Source organism: Macrobrachium nipponense, chromosome 24 (assembly GCF_015104395.2).
Source record: "Macrobrachium nipponense isolate FS-2020 chromosome 24, ASM1510439v2, whole genome shotgun sequence".
Classification (NCBI taxonomy): Eukaryota; Metazoa; Arthropoda; class Malacostraca; order Decapoda; family Palaemonidae; genus Macrobrachium; species Macrobrachium nipponense.
In genome coordinates this window covers 56,613,164-56,634,796 of record NC_061091.1, presented here as the reverse complement: position 1 = coordinate 56,634,796, position 21,633 = coordinate 56,613,164, and the positions used below count along the sequence as shown (strand labels likewise).

The following is a 21,633-nucleotide window of genomic DNA, read 5'->3' as shown; positions in this document are numbered from 1 at the left end:
TTTGTAGTATATGTTATTTGCGAACCTTTTTGCATGGAATTAAGATGTATGTATAATGTTGGGCAATATTTGAGTGTTATTAGTTTATTTCTTATAAATAAATTTGCATAATTTGCAAAGCTTGCTTCCTCAATCCCTCCACCCTGTCGTAGAGTCTAGTCCTTCAGACCTTGCTATCGTCCAGACCACCGGGCTAGAACCTCAATAATTCACGACAGCCTTTTATTATATATCTATCTGATAACCATAACTAGTCTCATATCACCATCACTTTCATTGTTGTGTTGAATTGAATATCACAATTTTGAATTAAATTGTATTTTTCCTAACTATACAAACCTGAGGTCCTTTACATAAGGAATTACTATTCAGCACCAGCTGGACCAGTCGTAAGATTTCTAACAAGGTAGTTCGGTAGTAACTGCTTGTCCGATGGTCGGGAGTCCCGCCCGACTGGAGGTAAACATATCACTTTGCTTTAGGTCCAGGAACAGAGTGAGGGGTGGCATGAGGTGGGACTATGTGTAAAGGACCTCAGGTTTATATAGTTAGGAAAAATACAATTTAATTCAAAATTGTGATTTGTTCCGACAAGTAATACAAACCCTCGGTCCTTTACATAAGGAAGACTCACATATTGGTGGGTGGAATCTGAGCCTTGTGAACAGACTGGTGTTCACCCAACCTGGGTTCCCTCCCTGGTTGTAAGAGCAAAGGGAGGGAACCTAGCCTCTGTCCAACTGATCGGAGTGTGCACTGCAAGATCAGTGGTCAGACCTCTGGACCAATTCATAAGAGGGAGGCAAGCGTGCCTCTTATGAATAGCAAGCAAGAACTAGGTCCTACGTGAGAGCCAAATATAGTCTTGGGTTTGTCTCTCACTGGTGTCCACTTCCCTCCTTGTTAGGGAAGGGACGGATAAATGCTTCTATCCCTAATGAAAGGGATAGAATGGAGCTCGGTTACGTAGTTTACCCGCATCGTCATCCTGTCCAGCGTGGTGACAACTGCTATCCTCTGCCAGCAGGGAGAGGGAAGAAAAATAGGAGGAAGCCATTCACACTCTCATTCACTCTCCATTCATGCAGTCTCACAAGGATGAGATGCTACCTTGTCCGGTAAAGGAGCTGGGTAAGCTACAAACTTGTTGAGCAGCCACCACGGGTCCCAAGGAAAAAGTGTCCAAGGACCTGTGGGCAATATCCTTAAGGTAGAAGGAGGTGAAGGTGGTCTGGTTGGCCCAAACCCCTGCCTTCAGTACCTGTGCCATGGACAAGTTCTTGCGGAATGCAAGGGTTGGACCAATGCCTCTGACTTCGTGGGCTCTCAGACGAAGGGTACTGGTGTCGGCATTCCTGTCTGAGTCGTACGCCCTCCGTATTACCTCAAGAAGCCAGAAAGAAACAGTGTTCTTGGACACTTCTTCCTTGGTAACCCCGGTACTAACGGAGAGGCGTTGACACTCAGGCCTGAGGTGTAGAGTTTTCTTCAGATAGGGCCCTAGCACCCTCACAGGACAAAGCAGCATCTCATCCGCATCATTGTTGGTGAAGTCTTCCAGGGAGGGGATCATGAAGGACTCGAACGTCAGGGACTAAAGGGTCCTGAGTCTTTGCTACAAAGTCCGGGATGAAATCGAGCGTAACTGATCCCCATCCCCTCGAGTGCTTAACATCAAAGGAAAGACCATGGAGTTCTCCTACTCTCTTCGCCGATGCCAGGGCTAGCAGAAAGATGGTCTTGAGGGTCAGATCCCTGTCTGAAAACTCTCGGAGCGGCTCGCAGGGTCTGCGAGTCAAGCTCCTAAGGACGAGAGTCACATCCCACCCTTCATTAGGAGTGATATTTCCATGGAAGTGGAAATGTTGACTCCTTGCAGTTTAAGGACTAGGACCAGGGCGGCTCTGTAGCCTTTTAACTGCAGAGACAGAGAGGAGCTACTCTCAGCGAAGAAAGACGAGGAAATCCGCTACCTGCTGAAGAGTGGTCTGAGTGTCTGAGTGAAGAGAGACCCCATCCCCGACACCAACCACAGAAGACAGACCACTTTCACTGGTATACTGCTGCACAGGACTGTCTGAGGTAACCAGCCATCTCTGTTGCTGCTCGGCGAAAAAAGCCTCTCACTCGTAAGGGATGGTGGATAACCGCCAGCCGTGAAGACACAGGGACTGAACTGCTTGGTGGTACCATTCCATGTGTGGTTGGCACAGTAGGTTGTGCAAGGGGGGAATCTTTTGCGGTGCCTCGGAGAGAAGAGCCAGCAGGTCCTGATACCAAATGGCCCCACCAGAATCATCTGAAGATTGCTGGTGATCAACACTCTGCTGATAACCTTGCGAATCAGGCAGATAGGGGGAAAGGCGTACACTACGAGGTTGTCCCACGGGTGCTGGAACACGTCCTCTGCAGCTGCCCATGGGTCTGGCACAACTGAGAAGAAAACCTGGAGTTTTCTGTTGTGCCGGGTGGCAAACAGATCCACAACTGGACGCCCCCACAAGTCAAAGAGCCTTTCCGCCACGTCTGGGTGTAGAGAACATTCGGTCCCAATCACCTGATTCTGGCAGCTGAGCTTGTCTGCCACTGTGTTCCTCTTGCCCGGAATGTATCTGGCTGACAGCTCTACCAAATGAGCTACGGCCCACTCGTGCACCTGCATTGTCAACTGATGCAATGGAGGGACACTAACACCCCTGTTTGTTGACGTATGCCACTACCGTGGTGTTGTCGCTCGTCAACACCACTGAGTGTCCCATCAGTCGTTCCCGGAACTCTTGGAGTGCGAGGAATGCAGCCTTGAGTTCTAAGAAGTTGATGTGAAGGTGCTTGTCATGATGGTTCAACACTCCAGCAACCAGCAACTCTTCCAGGTGTGTGCCCCAACCCTCGGTCGATGCGTCTGAGAACAGCAGCATCTCCGGACGGGGAGTGCACAGGGGCACTCCTATTAAGAGGTTCCTGTCGTCTAGCCACCAGGTCCTCCCTTACTTCCTACGTGAGAGGAAATATATGAATGTCTGGACAAGATGGAAATTCATGGAGTGCATAAACTTTTTTTTTTTTAACAATAGTATAAATACCCCACTTCATGTTCAACCTAATATTACAGGAAAAATAAAATGTATAAACATTAATGATAATGATGTTCCTATTTTTCTTACATCTGCATGACCTCTCAAGAACTTTGAGTGATAACATTTTACTTTTGTGCTTAAAATTTCCAGTTAATCATTAACACCATTTATTAGCAATTATGTCTACAATTCTCTGGTACAGTATACAGTATGTATGTCAATTTAAGGAACTTAAAATGTTTAATGATGATTAAAGAATGGGCACTTAAAAAGTCTTGGGTATGCGATATCTGACACTGAAGACAAAAATTGTACATGATGATACTTCGGAATTTACATTCTTTGGTTTAACTTATTCCTGGGTAGCTGATGACTTTCTTTCTTAGAGGTCATGAAAGGTGGGCTACAGATATGACAAACTAGAAATTTCATCAACAGAACACTTCCAAAAACACCATTAGAGCATACAGTCCTTGTCAACATCTGTTACTTTCCTGGCCTATTTTCTATAAGGCAAAATAATATTTCTTCTTAATAGCTTAAAATACCAGTTAACTTCCTTATTGCTAAAGAACCTAAAGGACCCTGAAGTAATTATTATGATCAAAATGACAAATTTTCTGCCCGGCATTCCGTGCAAGGGTTCGTGATAGTACAAAAATTAGAACGACACCTACTGCACGTTATGTGAGGGTAAGTCACTGCCGAAGCCAGAAAACGAGAACACGGAAAGCCTGGAACTCCGGGGCACATACGCTGACGCCGAGAAGGAGCAGAAGAAGCCATAATATCAGCCAAACACACACACACACTAAATACAAGCGAAACGGGCAATGAACCGGGAAAAGGCCAAGAGAGGTTAACACGACTCTCGCCCAGGCGGTCAAAAGAAAGACTGGCGTAGCGGTGTCGTCCTTGACCACTCCTAACCCGAGCTACGCATGAGTTGCCAGATATCACAAGATTCCTTGCTTTTATCTGCTTTTTAAACGGATCCAGCTGGGCGCTAGAAGTTATCCTATTGTTAAAACCAAAGGTTTGTTCGCATATGAACAAATAACAACTAGTTAATCAATGGAAGTTAGATTTAGTAAAGCTAAAACCTTAGATCATAAAAACTGAAGAAATACATGAAAAATTACACAAAGGTTGATATACAAACAATGTTAAAAAGTTAATAGAAATCTTTGGTTTATTTGGGAAACATACCTACACATCACAAATAAGTATAAATGTAACAAAGCCTTCTGATTTTCAACAATTAGAGTACTAGTGGTCTTCATTTTTAATACTGCAGCTAAGTTCCTCAAACTAATTACACTTTCAACTATGTAACTGATTTACTACATCTCATTAGCAATAAGTGAATCTTTTGATTTAGAAGTCTAAAGTTTGTATCAACTTATGAGCTAGTACATGGGTAACAAGCACATTATTTGATCAATTTATTTGAAGAATAAATTTAAGGAACAATAATAAATTATAAATGGTTCCATCAACTATTACAAAAAATTGTATGAAACCAATTTCTGCTATGGTAGCATTAATACAAAATACAGACCTGTCAGGGAGCACAAATCACTCTGCTACTAATATTTTATGACCCATAAGGATAAAAATATGAAAAGCCTAACATGAGATTTCCTCAGTAACAATTTTAACCTCAATATAAAATTATTGGCACATCTCTAAGAATACATTTACAGTAAGTACAATTATACCATGTCATCTGAAAGACTAAAATAATCTGCACAAAGAAACAATTCAAAACCAATGAATTATACCTTCAATAAAAATTAATGACTATTAATACATTATTTTATATGGTACCTATCAAAATTACATCTCTTCAGGGGAATACATCAGATGTCCATCTTGATGACCATAATAATTATATGTATGATATGGTATGTGATATGATTATCAATATTTCTAATCTAAAAATACACTCACTTTTGCCAACCAATATATCAGTGATCTGACAACATGTACAATTAAAAATAATGCAAGAATTTTATTGTTTCATAAAGCTTCTCACTTTACAAATTTAGTTTTGTTCTCATGGTTTCACAGAGTATACAACCAACATTAATTGAAAAAACATAATTATTATTATATTAAATACTCTACACTTCATGTGAAAAAACAGCCAAGGAATAAAAAATCCAAAAACAGTAATCTATCAAGAAACTCTTGGGAGTCAAACACTGAATGACCTGACAAGTCTGTGTGTACTATCAAAATTCATCAGATAAAAACAATATGAAATGGAATGTGTAGGGGAATAACTAGCTAGTAATTCCAGCTCTTGCATTCAGTTATCTTCCAGTATGTGAGTGAAAAGCAAAACTGCATGAATACTATTGCTCTACGTACAGTACTGGCAATCATGTGATCATTACAGCCTATACAAAAGTAAAACCATAAATGGAACAAAATTAACTAAAAATCACACCTCAGTCGTATATCCCCGTGAAAATAAAATACCTATACTGTAATTTGTTACCAACTGAATGAATGCATGAGTACACTATGTACCTTAAAAACAAAAATATAAGACAGAAAACTCAAAGCTTGATAACTATTGACCGAAGCTATAAGGTATAAGCTAAAACTACAATATTGTACAGTACAGTACATATTAGCAATTGGAAAAAGCTGTGAAAATTGACACAAGCAGAACAAATATAAAGACACAGCAAACTGTGTTATAAATTTACACCTATTTAAGTGTCACTACACATCTTTTAGCATGAAAAGATGTGAACATGATAACTGTTTATTTGCTAAAAATTCCTAACTTTTCCTGATAAAAAACTCAGTCCCATTTAGAAGTATCACCTTCAGTGTGCTACACAGAGCTAATCCTCCCTTCAATCTCAGCGTCAATACTTTTTGTCCATTCTCTTTGGTGCCTTCACCAATATCCATCTAAATTTCGTAATTGCTTGCATCAACACAAATGTCATCCCTTATTCATGGAAAAACCCTTAGAGAAGGCCATGTGAGTGTAAGGATATACGACTAAGTGATCTGGTTAAATTGTTTTCATAATGATAACAACACCTAAATTAGTTTTACTTTTTCAAAGATCAAATTTTTCAAAGCAATATGAGAAAAATATAGTACTACAATCATTGTAGTACTATATTGATTACTACATTGTAATCAATTTGCAAATTTAACCTCACTTGTATGGTTAAAAACTGTCAAACCTATGGATACAAAGATAACAACGATAAATACCTGTTTTAGTTCAATCACCACCATGAGTTCCAACTAATAATCAAGTGGATTTGATAAGCTAATCTTCTAAAATAGTGTTTTATCTCTTCAACACCAGTCTAACATAAGGATATAATATTACCAAAGTACTTCTTTTGCTACCCAAAAGGAGGTACTACCTACAATGTGTATTGGATGGCCCTCTTCAGTCAGGTATAACTATTTTACAATAAAAAAAAATGATTCCTCTAATTGCCAAAGAAATACCTACCTATCTGGCTACTTAGCTTACATTCAATACCTAGCTTCATAGAATTAATTGCAAAAGTTCAGGGATTAGAATTTAGTCAATGGAAAAAAAACCCTGTCAGGTTCATGCATTACAGCCTCTTACAAGAGCTATGCCATAAAATACACAAACTATTTTCAAAAGGTGTTTGTATCTTTTGAAATATAATTTCACAACATCCTTTAGAAACTGATCACTACTGTACTGTACAACAAAGCAGTGTAAATGCCTACCTATCTGCTAAGCAAAAATTTTGCAGGACTAAGGCACCACTATACAAAACTTTGAAACAAATCACATAAGAAGTAAAAGATTTCATAACTCACAGCCAACAAGACTGACTTTTCTCAAAAGCACTTTTCTGTTTCAAGGATTACCATACTACTTTATGGTGCAGTTATCACAAACAAACTGTTACCTGTGAAAATAAGTCAGATGATTTGCCATCCAGGTTATGGCATCCAACCTAGAAAAAAAGTACTGTACACTGGAGTATATAAGTCATGGTGGTAACATGTTTAAAATGAGCAACTTGCAACCTATTTCATAAAGATCTATAACTACTATGATACTATGAAAGAAAGACAAAGCTTATGACAAATATCTAAATGTGCCTTGAAACTAACATTATTAATCCTCATAAGAACTCAAGTAGTGAAGAAGAATCATAAAAATTACTGGTACAGGCAAGTAATTTTAGGCAATGGGTACCGGTGAATGCTTTAATAACAAAACCCCCCCCCCCCCAAGCTGCTGTTTACTGCGTTGTTTACATAAAACTGGCCATTAATGTCTCTTTAAAAACATAAATATACATTACACAGTCTATCCCAAACTACCTAAACTGCTTCTGGCATTTGCTACTAAGGTTGGTTCTCCTCTGCAAATTACAGGTAAGAAAACATTTCAGAAGAAAATATAGTGATTTCAGTATTTAATGTCTATTTCAATAGTGTTAATAAGTAAACTGTACATCCCTGTCACCACCTCCAACACTTTGTACTAGACGAACTTGACTAAAAATTGTACATTGTAACCTTTTCGGTTACTACTTCAATAATTTTTATTTATTCAGGATATTAAGTAAAGAAAAATGGAAATATTATATGTACTAAAATTACTCTACTGAATCTGAGAGAAACTGGAAGGTTATACTATGACTCTATGCTAGGCCATAAATTTTTCAGGTTAGTAAAATATATTACCAGTCACCCACTTAAACCTACCTTACTCAATATAAACTTACAGAAGAAGTCTGTCAAAGGTAAGAGAGTATTTACTTCAATATAATAACTGTATACCTGATACCACTTTCCAACCATCCACCATAGCATATGCTGAATTACTAGACATTAATGAATTGGAGCCTATCACTGTGAAAAACATATAGTATGCATTGAGCACAGAATGTATATGGTGAAAGAACCCTTGAAGTCTTATGTGATAAGCAAAGACTATATTCCAAAATACTTTTAAGCATAAACTAGCATAGCTCAACTTTGCGATACGTCAGGGGTAAATGTGTTCTGATAAAAGAAAAGATTCTTAAGTCCCTCCCACGCTTTGAATTTATCACTCTATTGAAAGGCGGTAATCATCTGCATTCAAAATCTGAAATGCCCTTTACAACTATTCTCTACAGTATCTGCCACTGGATATCAAGCAACCACTATCTCTCAAAGTTGTGCTGCATAGTGATTCCATATGCCCACCCATAATCAATATAGCATGAAAAAATAAAGAAAATGATGAATATGAAAAAATTATCAATATCTAAATACAAATTGTTGCAGAAGACTAAAGAAAAAGAATGGAAAAAGTAAAATACCCTGTTTTAAAATTTACACAAACATTCTCTTCTGTTATACTTGTCATGACTGAACAAAACATAAATAATCTTGCCCCAATGAATACTTAGAAGTAACTGTACATTTGAAGCAGTTTTGACAACACCTGCCACAGCTGAGTATATTCCTATTATATCTTCCTTAGCATTTGAAACATTCCAGTAAGTTCCTTATGTATTAAATATATCTTTGTTCCTGTATGTCAGCCATCACTTTGTCACTAATTAAGTCTTCTGTATCCGAGGAGTACTGACTCAATCTATCACATCAAAATTATTCATTAATCACAACCATGTTAGTGACAAAGAAATCATGAACCCTACTAGCTTATACAAGAAAAACTTTGTAACTTAACAATACTACGTTACAATAATGATGATTATGAGTGATGAAATTTAAGCTGTCAGGCCAAACACTGGAGCCATGCAGAGCTTGATAATAAAAATGGAGCACAAGTACAAGGATCTGAAGGTGGAACTGTGAGAAAACCCTACAGTTGAACTAAGTAGTAGTTAGAGAGGTTAAACAGCAAGACTGAAAAATGTTGGAATGGATTATATTAGCAATGATTAATATATTGATTGGTTCTGTCACCTCCTCAAGCAGGCATGATATCAAGAAACTGCGACCAAAACTGTAATGATATAATACAAACCATTATCTGGTGAGTATGGTTTTTTTTTATTTTTTATTTTTTTTTGCTTATTTGTATGGTGTTTTTATGTTGCATGGAACTAGTAGTTATTCAGCAACGAGACCAATGGCTTTACGTGATTTCCGAACCCCGTCAAAAGGGAACTTCTATCACCAGAAGCACACATCTCTCACACCTCAATGGAATGTCGGAGAATTGAACTCGCGGCCACCGAGGTGGCACGCCAACACCATACCGATAACGCCACTGGTTACTTGTAAAGTGTGAGCAGAAAAAATTTAGCATCTCTAGTATCTTATTTTCAAAAAGAAAACTGTTAATTAGAGGTGATCTAACATTTAGTGACAATTCATCTTAAGAAAAAAACTCAATTAGTGGTAATTAACTTTTTGCGATAATCAAACATCATATTGGAGTTCAATAACATACCGAAGCATGAATTCTTTTAGTGGCTGTATTTCATGTGCAAAAATGTGGGAGAGGGTACTTACAATGTACACATGTTAGAATAGTAACTACTGACCAGAATCTTTTGGACTGAAGATGAACCCAGGGAAGAGTTTGAATGCTTTTGCCAAGTTTTTATAAAGTTTTACAAGATATTTTAACAATTATATTATTGTGGACCCTTTAGAACAATGACCAGAATGTTATTAAAAATAAGGGTGCTTTTAAAAAAACATGTAAAAAATAATACAACCATACCTTATGCAGAATAAGCAGAAAAGGTGACCACAATAATCTAAAACTGCTGTCTCTTTCATTCCTGGGGGTTAAGGGCAAGGGCAGGAGGGGTAGTGTGCTAAATCTGCAAATAATTTTTGTCCCCCTAAACTTTGTCTTTAACACCATAGAATGCTAGGTATCTCAGAACATTCCATCTAGTACATAAATCTTTTGATCACCATGAATGCATCAACATTCATTAAGTAAAGTAAAATAAATAAATAGAGTAAGTAAACAAGTAATAAAAACCATAAATTTCATATCAATTGGAAACAATTTTTAAGGCATAAAACACCTTTTGACTCCTTATGTCAATTTAAGGATAGGCTAACATCTACTTCCACATCCAGAAGTCTTTAACACAATGATGATGAATGATGATAATCATGAAACTGATCTAACACATACTGGTTATGAGACTTTCACACATGTATGTAAACACACGAGCAACTGACTATGTAACACTACTGATTATGAACTATGTTCTGTACACTAGTTTCTTAACTGTAACACATTACAAAACTGTTGTTCATTCAAGCATCAGAAGTGAATCAGCATGTTCCTTATACAAAAGCACTGCAAGTTTCCATTACATTTTTCTTTATATTATATACTTTGCTGTCACCTCATTTATCTTGTAATGGCACACAAATGCAGCAGTCGAATTAACTTCCCTTAAAAGGTCTTCATTTCTTGTATCTTATCTTATCAGCATTTTAAGAAGCAGTGTGTTTTTGACTCATAATAACAGTTATTCATCAAACATTATTGATGAAATGGACACCAAAAAAATGAGAAAAATGAGAAACGATATCATCACTGTGAGAAAAACAGGTCAATAAGCTGCCAAAATTTGTGACATTCCCAAACATAGTGCAAAGATCTGTAACTTTCTACAAGTTAACTCTTTAATTTAAAGTTTACGTATATTTATGAAGTGGAATATAAACAGAGTGGATATTAGGAATTACCTTCAACATTACTGGCTTCCTAAACTTTTTACGATTCTTTAGATTTTCTATGCTGCGAGCATCATTAGTTTCTCACAGTATGCCACAAAAATAGAAAACATTCCAATTTAATTAGTAATGAATGGACTGCAGATTTCTAAAACTGCAAATGGATATAAAAGTAATGTGAATAGCAGAGATCACTATGTTTTGATTAGCAAGATTTACTGCAGCAATACATAATATTTCCAGTAATTAAAAAACAGGTTTTTTATTTAATAGCAATATGACACCAATACATTTGCTGAATTTGCAATAAGTACAAAAGTGTTAAAAAATTGTCAACTTTGTATACAACTACAAAACCAACATATTCCTACTACTATGTAATTGCAACTCTATATACTCTGAATGTTTTGTTGCTCATAACAAGAGAGAAAAACTGCTTGTAGTCTTTTTTATCGTATCGGACGGCATGACAAAATCTTTCGTGAGCAGCTTTCTTTAATCCTGGTATTCCATGACTACTGTTACGTGGTACCTGTTAAGAAATTTTTTTTTATAAATATGTAATTATCCAAGAGAAAATTTTATTCAAACCCAACTAGTACATAATTTGCCCTTTTGCGCACATGAAATCATCCGGATGCTTTAGTACCTCATAAAAAGAAACAGCAGTCAAAGCAGTAATCCACAAGTGCATGGATCTCATATTGTGAAGCAGCTATCTGATTTTTATTCAAGCAAAGAGCTACAAGAAACAGCACAGTTGGGAAGCAGGAACTCTCTACTGGGTTTGTATGAAAAAATTAATTTAGTTTTAAAAAAAGAAATCTGTATCGATCCACTGATTATAATTAGCTGGAAGGAGTGAACTATAAAAAACTTAGAATTGGTTAACTAAGACTTGTGGCAGGTTGATTTAACTAATAGAGCAGAGAGAGAACTTAATCACTGTGTGTGTAACATGGAGGCAATTAACCACAGAGTCTACACTATAGAGCCAGAATGGGATAATACTCTGTTACTTTTTTAGATACATCTCTTGGACAAGAAATACTAGCAATATCTTTAATAAAACTCTTCTATTGATGAATGACTGTCCAGGCAAAGAAGACCCTCTACATAATTAGCATGGTGCTTGAGTTATGGAATGGCTTGGTCCAGTTACCTTGGATTTATGAGTTTAAGTGTGTGCAGTTCATGGACTTGTCTCAAAGCTGTCAGCCCTGATGAAAGGGCATCACTAGCATTAGAAAAGATGGAGAAGCCTGACTAAAAGCTTGAATCACATCCATACAGTTCCAGAGCTGAAAAAGTGAAGACCTACAATATGTAAGGCTCAGACCAGCACATTCTAGGATGTCTGCAACAAAAGGGAGTCAACCAACTTTAGAATAAGAAATTCAAAGTACAATAAATTAATCATGCATTAGCTGCAAACAAGGTCCACTTTTACTGGCAAGGCTCAGTATGGGTCTGCACTAACTGGGACAGCATTTGAACTCATGCTGGATGGCATATAGTGTGAAAGTTGAGCTTTTCCCAGTTCCTGCTGAATCTGTGGAGGTTTCTGTAACCTTGAGGAGACTTCTACACAGATCTATGAGAACCACAAGAATTTGGCAAACAGCTCTCACCTGCAACCAGAGAGAAACAATTAAGATCACTGTCAGATCCTCTGAATCCAGAACTTATCTATCATTACTCTGACAAAGCTAAAAACCTGAAAGCATATACCTCCAGGCTGTTCTGCAGATGCATGTAAGTATGTATTCCCAAGCTGGTGGAACTGGGAACTAAGAGCAAAATGCTTTAAGTCTTGGTAGCAGCTGGCACTGACAGATCCCCCAAATGGGAGCCCCACAACTATCACTGGTCTCTGCAAACATCTGGAGGCCTTCCTACTAACACTGTCTGGCATCACTTTCCTACTTCCCAAAAGAAACCTCAGAACAATCTCTACCTTGGTGGCATGTTCTCAGGTTCAAATTATCAGTTATGATATTGGCTAACCAACTTGACAGCCCATTGGATCCTAAGGTATTCCACTTTGGTCTTATCGTTCATCAAAATCTCTTTTCCTCCCATATGATAGGCATTCAGACATTGATTAATGACCTGCAGTTACCTGTGCTTACTTGAATTCCTTTCTCCTGAAAAGGATAACCTTGGGGAATGAGCACAGTGGGACACCTACCCTGAGGTTCTGAGGATTTTGCCACCAAAGGAGGAGATAATTTCTAAAGTAGTCCTAGAAAAAAGTTGAAAGGCAGTTTGCTGAAAGGGCAATGGCTGTCCTCCAGCATGAGGTTTCCTTGTCACTGAGTTTGGTTAATACTTTCTACTGAAGTAAATAGTGTCCTTACTGCTATTACCTATTGCTAAGATAAGGGAACCGTCAGTTCTCTTGGAATAATTTATATTCCTGTTTCTTGGAGTCTGGTATTGAAAATGAAGTCTGTGAGCAGGAGTGGGACTCCCCAGATTCCTTCATTACTGCTCTAATAGCTGCACCTCTTTTTAATAATTCTTCCAGGAACAAGCTGCACCAATGAATTCACACTGACAGAGCTATTTCTGGTTTCAAGAAGCCATAAAATAATTTTTTCTTGACCTTAGAGGGAGTTGTCAGAAATTTTGTAATCCTTTGATAAAACAATAAAATTGGGTTCCTGTTGCACCCAACAATCACTCCTACTTAACTAAACTACAGCCAGGAACTCTATTCATAAATGTCCCATGTGAATGGGAAAGATAAAACTGTTCTCTCCTGGGTTGAACAACTGGTATGCAAAGGTGAGAACTGTGCCTGGGTGGGACATTCAGTACCCTAGACAAGTGTCTCAGTCTTCAGCCAAGAAGTAAAACCTACTGAGAAAATTGCGTGGACATTAACCCTTAAACGCCGAAGCGGTATTTTAAAAATCGTCTCCCGTATGCTGGCAGCGTTCACGAGTGAGCGCCGAAGTGGAAAAAATGTTTTTTTCAAAAAATCACAGCACGCTTAGTTTTCAAGATTAAAAGTTCATTTTTGGCTCCCTTTTTTGTCATTGGCTGAAGTTTAGTATGCAACCATCAGAAATGAAAAAAAATATCATTATCATATATAAATATTGGGATATATGACAGCGCAAAAACAAAATTTAATATATAATTGTATACAAATCGCGCTGTGAGCAAAACGGTTAAAGCTGACGAGTTAATTTTTTTTTTTTGTATTGTACACTAAATTGCTATCATTTTGGTATATAACACATTGTAAAACGATAAAGGCAACACAGAGAAAATATTATCACAAAATGATGCATAAATTCGTAATGCATGGATGTAAAAAAAAGCAGTTTTCAAAAATTCACCATAAATCAAAATATTGTGCTAGAGACTTCCCGTTTGTTGCAAAATGAAGGTAATTGATTGAATATTACTAGACTGTAAGTGTTTTAGCTTACAATTGCAGTTTTCGACCATTTCGGTAGAGTTAAAGTTGACCGAAGGACAAATTTTTTCTATCATTTATATGAAAATATTTCAAAACTGATAAAAGCTACAACCATAAGTTGTTTTTTGTTGTATTCTACATGAAATTGCGCACTTTTTCATATATAAAACTTTATGTAACGGCTAATTTAAAATGGTGCAGACATTACGACAATTGGACAAAAAAATTTATGATTTTTTCGGAAGAATTACCGCACGGACGTAAGGAAAAAGTTTATTTCATAAATTCACCATAAATTGAAATATTGTGCTAGAGACTTCCAATTTGTTGCAAAATAAAGGTAAATGATTGAATATTACTAGACTGTAATAGTTTTAGCTTACAATTGCGTTTTTTGACCATTTCGGTCGAGTCAAAGTTGACCAAAGGTTGAAATTTTGGCACTTATCGTTATTTATATGAAAATATTTCAAAACTGATAAAAGCTACAACCATGGGTTGTTCTGTTTGTTGTATTCTACATGAAATTGCGCACATTTTCATATATAAAACTTTATGTAACGGCTAATTTAAAATGGTGCAAACATTACGACAATCGGATGAAAAAATTTATGATTTTTTCGGAAGTTACCGCGCGGACGTAAGGAAAAAGTTTTTTTCCCCATAAATTCACCATAAATCTAAATATTGTGCTAGAGTGAGGATTATTGAGGGCTTGCTTCTCTATCCTGGAGTCCTAAAATTATCATGGAACAAAAATTTCCAGTAAATTGTGAAAATCAGAGTGGGACTGCTCCTGGCCATTCACCCAGTATGGTTGATGCTACCTCACCGCTGTCTGCATTAGTCACTGTGACCTTACGTAAAACTTATTCTCATATTGAAGGTGATGTCTTGTGTTTAAAAAATATTTCTTTTCTGAGGCTCCTTCCAAAGTAACAGTACAGTCGGCTCCTGGTATTTGGGATTTGTTTGTTTTGTTTGTATGGTGCTTATACGTTGCATGGAACCAGTGGTTATTCAGCAACGGGACCAACGGCTTTACGTGACTTCCGAACCACGTCGAGAGTGAACATCTATCACCAGAAATACACATCTCTCCCTCCTCAATGGAATGGCCGAGAATCGAACCCGCGACCACCGCGGCGGGACGCTAATACCATACCAACCACGCGGCTGAGGCGCTCTGGTATTTGGGGGGGGGGGATATATATACAACACCACCATGCAAATAGCTAAGATCCACGAATACTTAAAACTCCTCTAAAAACACATAGAACTGCCTATTTTGATAGTTCAAACACAAAAAAATTTTAAAAATGCTTATACCTGAGTATTTTAAGTCTTATCCCAAAAAAGGCATTTAGTCATGAAAAGATGAAAATACAGTAATTAGTGAATATTTGAACCAAACAGACACTTCTTTCAGTTTTCTTCTGAATATTGAAAACGAAACCCACAAAATAACTGTGTATAACGGGTTTATTTATGATTATTTACACTTTATTTTACTCCACACTAGTAGTTTCAGGCCATATCTGTGGCCCATTTTCAAGAAATGTGTAGGTTGTCAGCCTGGGTCAAGGCCCAGGAGTTTCTGGAACTACTTCTCTTTGAGCTGTCATTTATGTAATGGCTGTTCTGGTTTCCTTGAGCTATCAGAGGTCAAAGGGGTTACCCTTGTGGTAAGTGAGTGGTCACCAAAAGTCTGTTGGGCAGAAAACCTAATCTCCAGGTCAGAAGGGTCAATTCTAGCTTCTTTTAATATCAAAGCTCGGCTTAAGGGATCTTCTGAGGTAAAACCTTTGTTTCCTTCTTTTACTTTAATCTCTCTGATGAGCACTCCTTCTACTACCCTCCTATTACTGATTTTATTGCTTTTGTATATGAGCCTACTGTTTCTAAAATCCATCCTATGGTCATTTGCCCAACAATGCCTAGATATAGCACTCCACTGAGCGTTAAGCTGTACTGCCCTTCTGTGTTCTTGGATTCTAGTCCTTATTCCCCTACCTGATTCCCCCACATATTTGTCCCCACAATTGCTGCAATTGATTATGTATACCAACCTACATCATTTGTATTACTGTCCTCTCCTTCCAATTTATTTTTACATACTTTGTTTTTTACAGTATTATCAAAAGTATAAACAAATTTATATTTACTTTCTTTCATTTTAGAAGTGATTTGTTTCATTTTAGGCATAAAAGGGAGGGCAACTATTTTCTTGTTTTCTTTATTCCATGTACTCTCTACATTTGCTCTGTAAAAAATCTTCCTAGCTTTGTTGAGTGCCCTTTTTCTGAACCATTCCGGGTATGCTAATGCATCAAAGCTATTATCGATGTAATTTATTTCTTGATCTATCTTGCAAGGGTCACACGTTCTCATTGCCCTAAGAAATAAACCTGTTAGAACCCCTATTTATATATCATAACTATGTAAAAAGAGAAGAAATGAATGTATGAGTTTGTGTGTGTGGGCTTTCTATATGTGCTGAATTCATATCCTGTTTCTTTTCTTTCTATGAGTACAGTAGACCCTTGACTCACGAACGCATTGACCCACGTACAACTCGATCCCCGACCAAAATTATAGGTAAAATTTCACCCTTGACTTACGAACTAACTTTGAGATACGAACAAAAAAAAAATGCGGAAAATAAAAATTCTGTTTGGGTCATGAACTAATTTTGAGACATGAACATTTGAAAAATGCTGGAAATTTCTGGAAAATAACAATTCACTTTGTTTCACAAACTAATTTTTAGACACAAACATTTGAAAAATGCGCGAAATCGCCCAGCACACGTGAGAGCGTTTGAGTTGCCATGGGACCAGCCATCCTCCAGCCGCCCACGCACGGCGTCACCCACGCATCGCTCTTTGTCTCATCTCATTGTGTACAAGACGTTCGTCAATTCGCTTAGCATTTTTTGCGCTAAAACTTGTGATTTTCTTCATAATGGGCCCTAAGAAAGTGAAGAGTGGTGGTGAAAGTAAGAAAGTGAAGAGTGATGGTGAGAAGAGGGTGCAGAGGAAGATAACCATTGAAATAAAGAAAGAAATTATAGAAAAGTTTGAACGTGGTGTTCGCGTGACCGATATCGCAAGTGAGTACAAGATGGCCAAGTCGACAATTTCGACAATTTTGAAAAACAAGGATGCCATTAAAGAAGCAAATGTTGCGAAGGGAGTGACAGTACTAACCAAGATGAGATCGCAAACCCCTCGAAGAGGCAGAAAAAATAATTTTGAAGTGGGTACATGAGAAACAGATGGCAGGTGATAGTGTAAACGAGCCGATCATCTGCGAGAAAGCTCGGCAAGTGTATCAGAGTTTGCTGAAGGAAACTCCTTCTACTAGTGCCACGCCAGATGATTTTAAGGCTAGTAAAGGGTGGTTGATAACTTCAAGAAGAGAACTGGAATTCACTCTGTAATTAGGCATGGTGAGGCTGCTAGCGCAGACAAGGCTGCTGCTGAGGCATTCGTGACTGAGTTTGCCGAGTTCGTGGAGGCCGAAGGATACGTCGCTCAACAGATTTTCAATTGTGATGAAACGGGCCTCTTCTGGAAGAAGATGCCCAACAGGACATTTATCACCCAAGAAGAGAAGGCGCTCCCAGGCCACAAGCCAATGAAGGATAGGCTTACGCTTTTGTTATGCTCAAACGCAAGTGGCGACTTGAAACTAAAGCCGCTACTTGTCTACCATTCAAATAACCCGCGTGCCTTTAAGCAGCACAACGTAAATAAGGCCAGACTGCCTGTAATGTGGAGGGCCAATACAAAAGCATGGGTGACACGGAACTTGTTTATGGAGTGGATTGATGAAGTGTTTGCGCCGACCGTGAGTGAGAGTACCTAACAGAGAACAAGCTACCCCTGCGGTGCCTTCTGATCATGGATAATGCCCCGGCACACCCTTCGTACTTGGCTGACTGCAGTGAACATGACTTCATTCAGTTCAAGTTCCTTCCACCCAACACGACCTCTGTTCTCCAGCCATGGACCAACAAGTCATTAGCAATTTTAAGAAATTATATACGAAGGCGCTCTTCTCCAGATGCTTCCGTGTAACTGAAGAGACAAAATTAACCTTAAAAGAATTTTGGAAGAAGCACTTTAATGTTTTTCACTGCATAACCCTCATTGATAACGCATGGACTGAAGTTACGTACCGCACATTAAATTCTGCGTGGCGGAAACTTTGGCCCCAGTGCGTAACTGTCCGTGACTTTGAGGGCTTCGATGCAGAGATTGTGCAAGAAATTGTGTCCATGGGCAACAGTATGGGTCTACAAGTCAACGACGAAGATGTTGAAGAATTGGTCGCTGAACATTCAGAAGATTTGACTGCGGACGAACTTGTTCAACTCCACAAAGAGCAGCAGGAGCAACTTGCTCGGGAGCAATCAACTGACGAAGAGGAGGCTGGGGAGGAAGTTACAGATGTCAGCAGTGATGTGATAAAAGCCGCATTGGAAAAGTGGAATGATGTCCAGTGCTTCCTTGAATTGTATCATCCGGACAAAATTGTTACGAACAGGATCGTGAATATGCTCAATGAAAATTTAATGAGCCATTTCAGAAAAGTTATGCAAGGAAGGAAAAGGCAACAGACATTGGATAAGTTTGTGATTAAACGTTCACCAAAAAAACCTAGAAGAGTTGAATCTCCGGAACGAGATCTCCCCGACCTGGATGGGGGAGGGTCTCCTTCCGCACAATAACCTCCTCCCCACCCACCACCCTCCTCTTCTCTTGTCCGTCAAGCCAGAAGTCTCGCCAGTCATAGTAAGTGTTCACTTTACAAACGTTTTTATAGTGTTAGTTTACCATTTTAAATTATATTATTAGATATATTAAGGTTTTTTACACTGACTTTTACATTATCTGTGTAAAATAAGGCAAAATATACATAATATATATTGGTTCGTAGGGGTCGAGAACCAATTAATATTACGTATTCCCATTAAACCTTATGGGGAAATTAGCTCCGAGTCACGAACAATTTCGAACACGACCAAGGTCTAGGAACGGATTGTGTTCGTGAGTCAAGGGTCTACTGCATGTCTAAAAATGGCAGTTTATTATTGTTACTTTTCTCTAAAGTGAATTGGATGTTATCAAACTTATTGAGTTCGTCTAGATAAGTTTTTATTTCACTTTCACCACCAAGCAGAAAAGCAAAAATATCATCCACATATCTCCACCAACCTTGCAGTTTTAAGTTAGGGACATTAATATTAGGAACTAAATTGGTTTCGAAATATTCCATATAAATATTAGCGAGTATAGGTGATAATGAGGACCCCATAGCTACTCCATATTTCTGTTTATAAACTTGTCCCTCAAACAGGGTTGCCGTTTTGAGGAATTTCGTCTACTAGTGTGTCTTACTGGTGACATCTGGCAACCCTCCGTGGTTTTTCCGACCACAGGCAATGGCACTGAGGAATAAAATTCTTCACTTTGCCTTTTTATGTTTTATTATGAAAATAAAGTTATAAAACATATCCTGCTTACTTATAGAAATAAATTTTATTGAAATCATTTATTTTTCTTCGTCAAAAATACGTTATGTTAAGCTAGTGACGTGTAGTTTTTTTACGCCACGGAAAATAATTCTACGTCGGAAAATACGCATTCTAACCATTAAATCATAAACAATGTAAAAAAAATCAGAACTGCTTATGGTAACACTGCTAAAAGCCAATGCTGTGAAGAAAAAACGGCATCGCTGCCCTCAAACGTCAAATAAGTATCACTGACAGCAAGATTAACTGCCTTAATGTTGAACATCTCAAAGATTTAGCTCCCTTTCTCAGAGGAGTGATGATAGGGCGTAATGAAAGCAAGCTTGGAGATATCTTGCCAAGGAGATTTAGTATCGCTCTGAAGCGATTAAAAGATACATAGATATTAGAATTATGAAAACTGACAAGGGGGTAGCATTGTTATCATGAACAGTTCACAATATAGGGTTAAAATCCACAGGTTACTAGATGAAGACACTACTTATGCTAAAATAGAGAATCCTCCGACAATCCAAAAGCTTCAAAATACCTTTAATCAGAATGTGAAGAAAATCAGTAGACTAGGTAATGGGAAGGACATGCAATACAATAAATTATTCTCGAGTAAATTACCTGGACCTGCATATATATATGGCAGCCCCAAAATACACAAGGCGCGCTACCCACTACGCCCCATTGTTTCTGGTAGGAAATCTCCTAACAAAAACTTAGCTAGGTGGTTAGCCAGAGAACTAGGAATATACCTAGGTATATTTTCAGAATCACATATTAAAAATTCAGTAGATTTCATAGACAAAGTTAAGAAAAAGAATATAAAGGGACACATGGTTAGTTTTGATGTAGTAGCATTATTCACCAATGTCCCCTTAAATAAAGTATTAGAATTTCTTCAGACTAAATATAATGAGGGTATGCAGAAGCCAGGTACTATGTCGTACCTCTAAGTAAATGGGGATACAATCCACAATGAAGTAAATTCCTCTTGTAGTTTAAAATATATGTTACTTGTATAGGATTAAAGCTTTCGACCATCAACTGTGGTCTTGTTCACTAAAGTGTGTTATGTCACCTCAAGGAACTGACAAGAAAGGGCACAAACATTTGAAAAAACACAACGGTTAGGAAACAAGCTAGTTCAAATTATGAATGATCAGGCGGTTGAGCCCTCGTTCTTTCCAGAATTCGTCTTGATCTTCGTGGGGGAATGTTTCTATTGTCAACTGCTTGTTCTATGGTGGTTGGGTGGTTAGTTGGAGAAATGACCTGAGTGGAGTAAATAGGAGAGGAAGCAGCATCGTTATTGGCACAAATATTTCTAAAGTTTGAAATTTTCCCTTTCCTACATATCTCCTCACAAATAGCTGTATTTTCTGTAATGCCAGTATTTCCTGCAAAGGTCTCGTTTAATGAAATTAACGCCCCTTCTACTACTCGTCTCAAAGTCCGGTCGTTACATGCAAAAACAACCTTTGTACCTTTAAAATTTATTGCGTGGTTTTTCTCCCATGTATGTTGCGCAATTGCACTGTATGAACTTCCCCTTCTGCAAGCAGCAACGTGTTCTTCCCTTCTCTTATCAATGGAACGTCCGCTTTCTCCCACGTAACATTCATTGCAATCACTACAAGGTATTACATATACTCCTACATTCTCTCTATTACCCGGGTTATTTTTAATGAGTTTCTTCTTGATTGTACTGTTGTACTGAAAAACTACGTTGAAGCCGTTCTTTTTTCCTTTAAGCTGCCTAGAAAATTTATTAAGTTCTCTATTATAAGGAAGAGCAAGAGATGCCTTAAAATCTGCCTTTTCAGTTATATCATGAGGGGCGTAAAACATCGATCTAGCTTTAGATAGAGACTGTAGTATAAAAAACTTTG

At 37.9% G+C, this 21,633-nt stretch overlaps 1 protein-coding gene across 4 annotated transcripts in view; it reads right to left on the bottom strand.

The window, feature by feature from the left end:
* Nucleotides 1-4,243: 4,243 nt before the first annotated feature.
* The window catches only part of LOC135205651 (probable C-mannosyltransferase DPY19L3), a 248,398-nt gene continuing 231,008 nt past the window's right edge, over nucleotides 4,244-21,633 (bottom strand). For all 4 annotated transcript variants that reach the window (XM_064236474.1, XM_064236473.1, XM_064236475.1 and 1 more), the window contains one exon: nucleotides 4,244-11,310. In XM_064236474.1, the coding sequence (XP_064092544.1) occupies nucleotides 11,152-11,310 (159 nt within the window). In that variant the 3' untranslated portion in view covers nucleotides 4,244-11,151. The remainder of the gene's footprint in view (nucleotides 11,311-21,633) is intronic.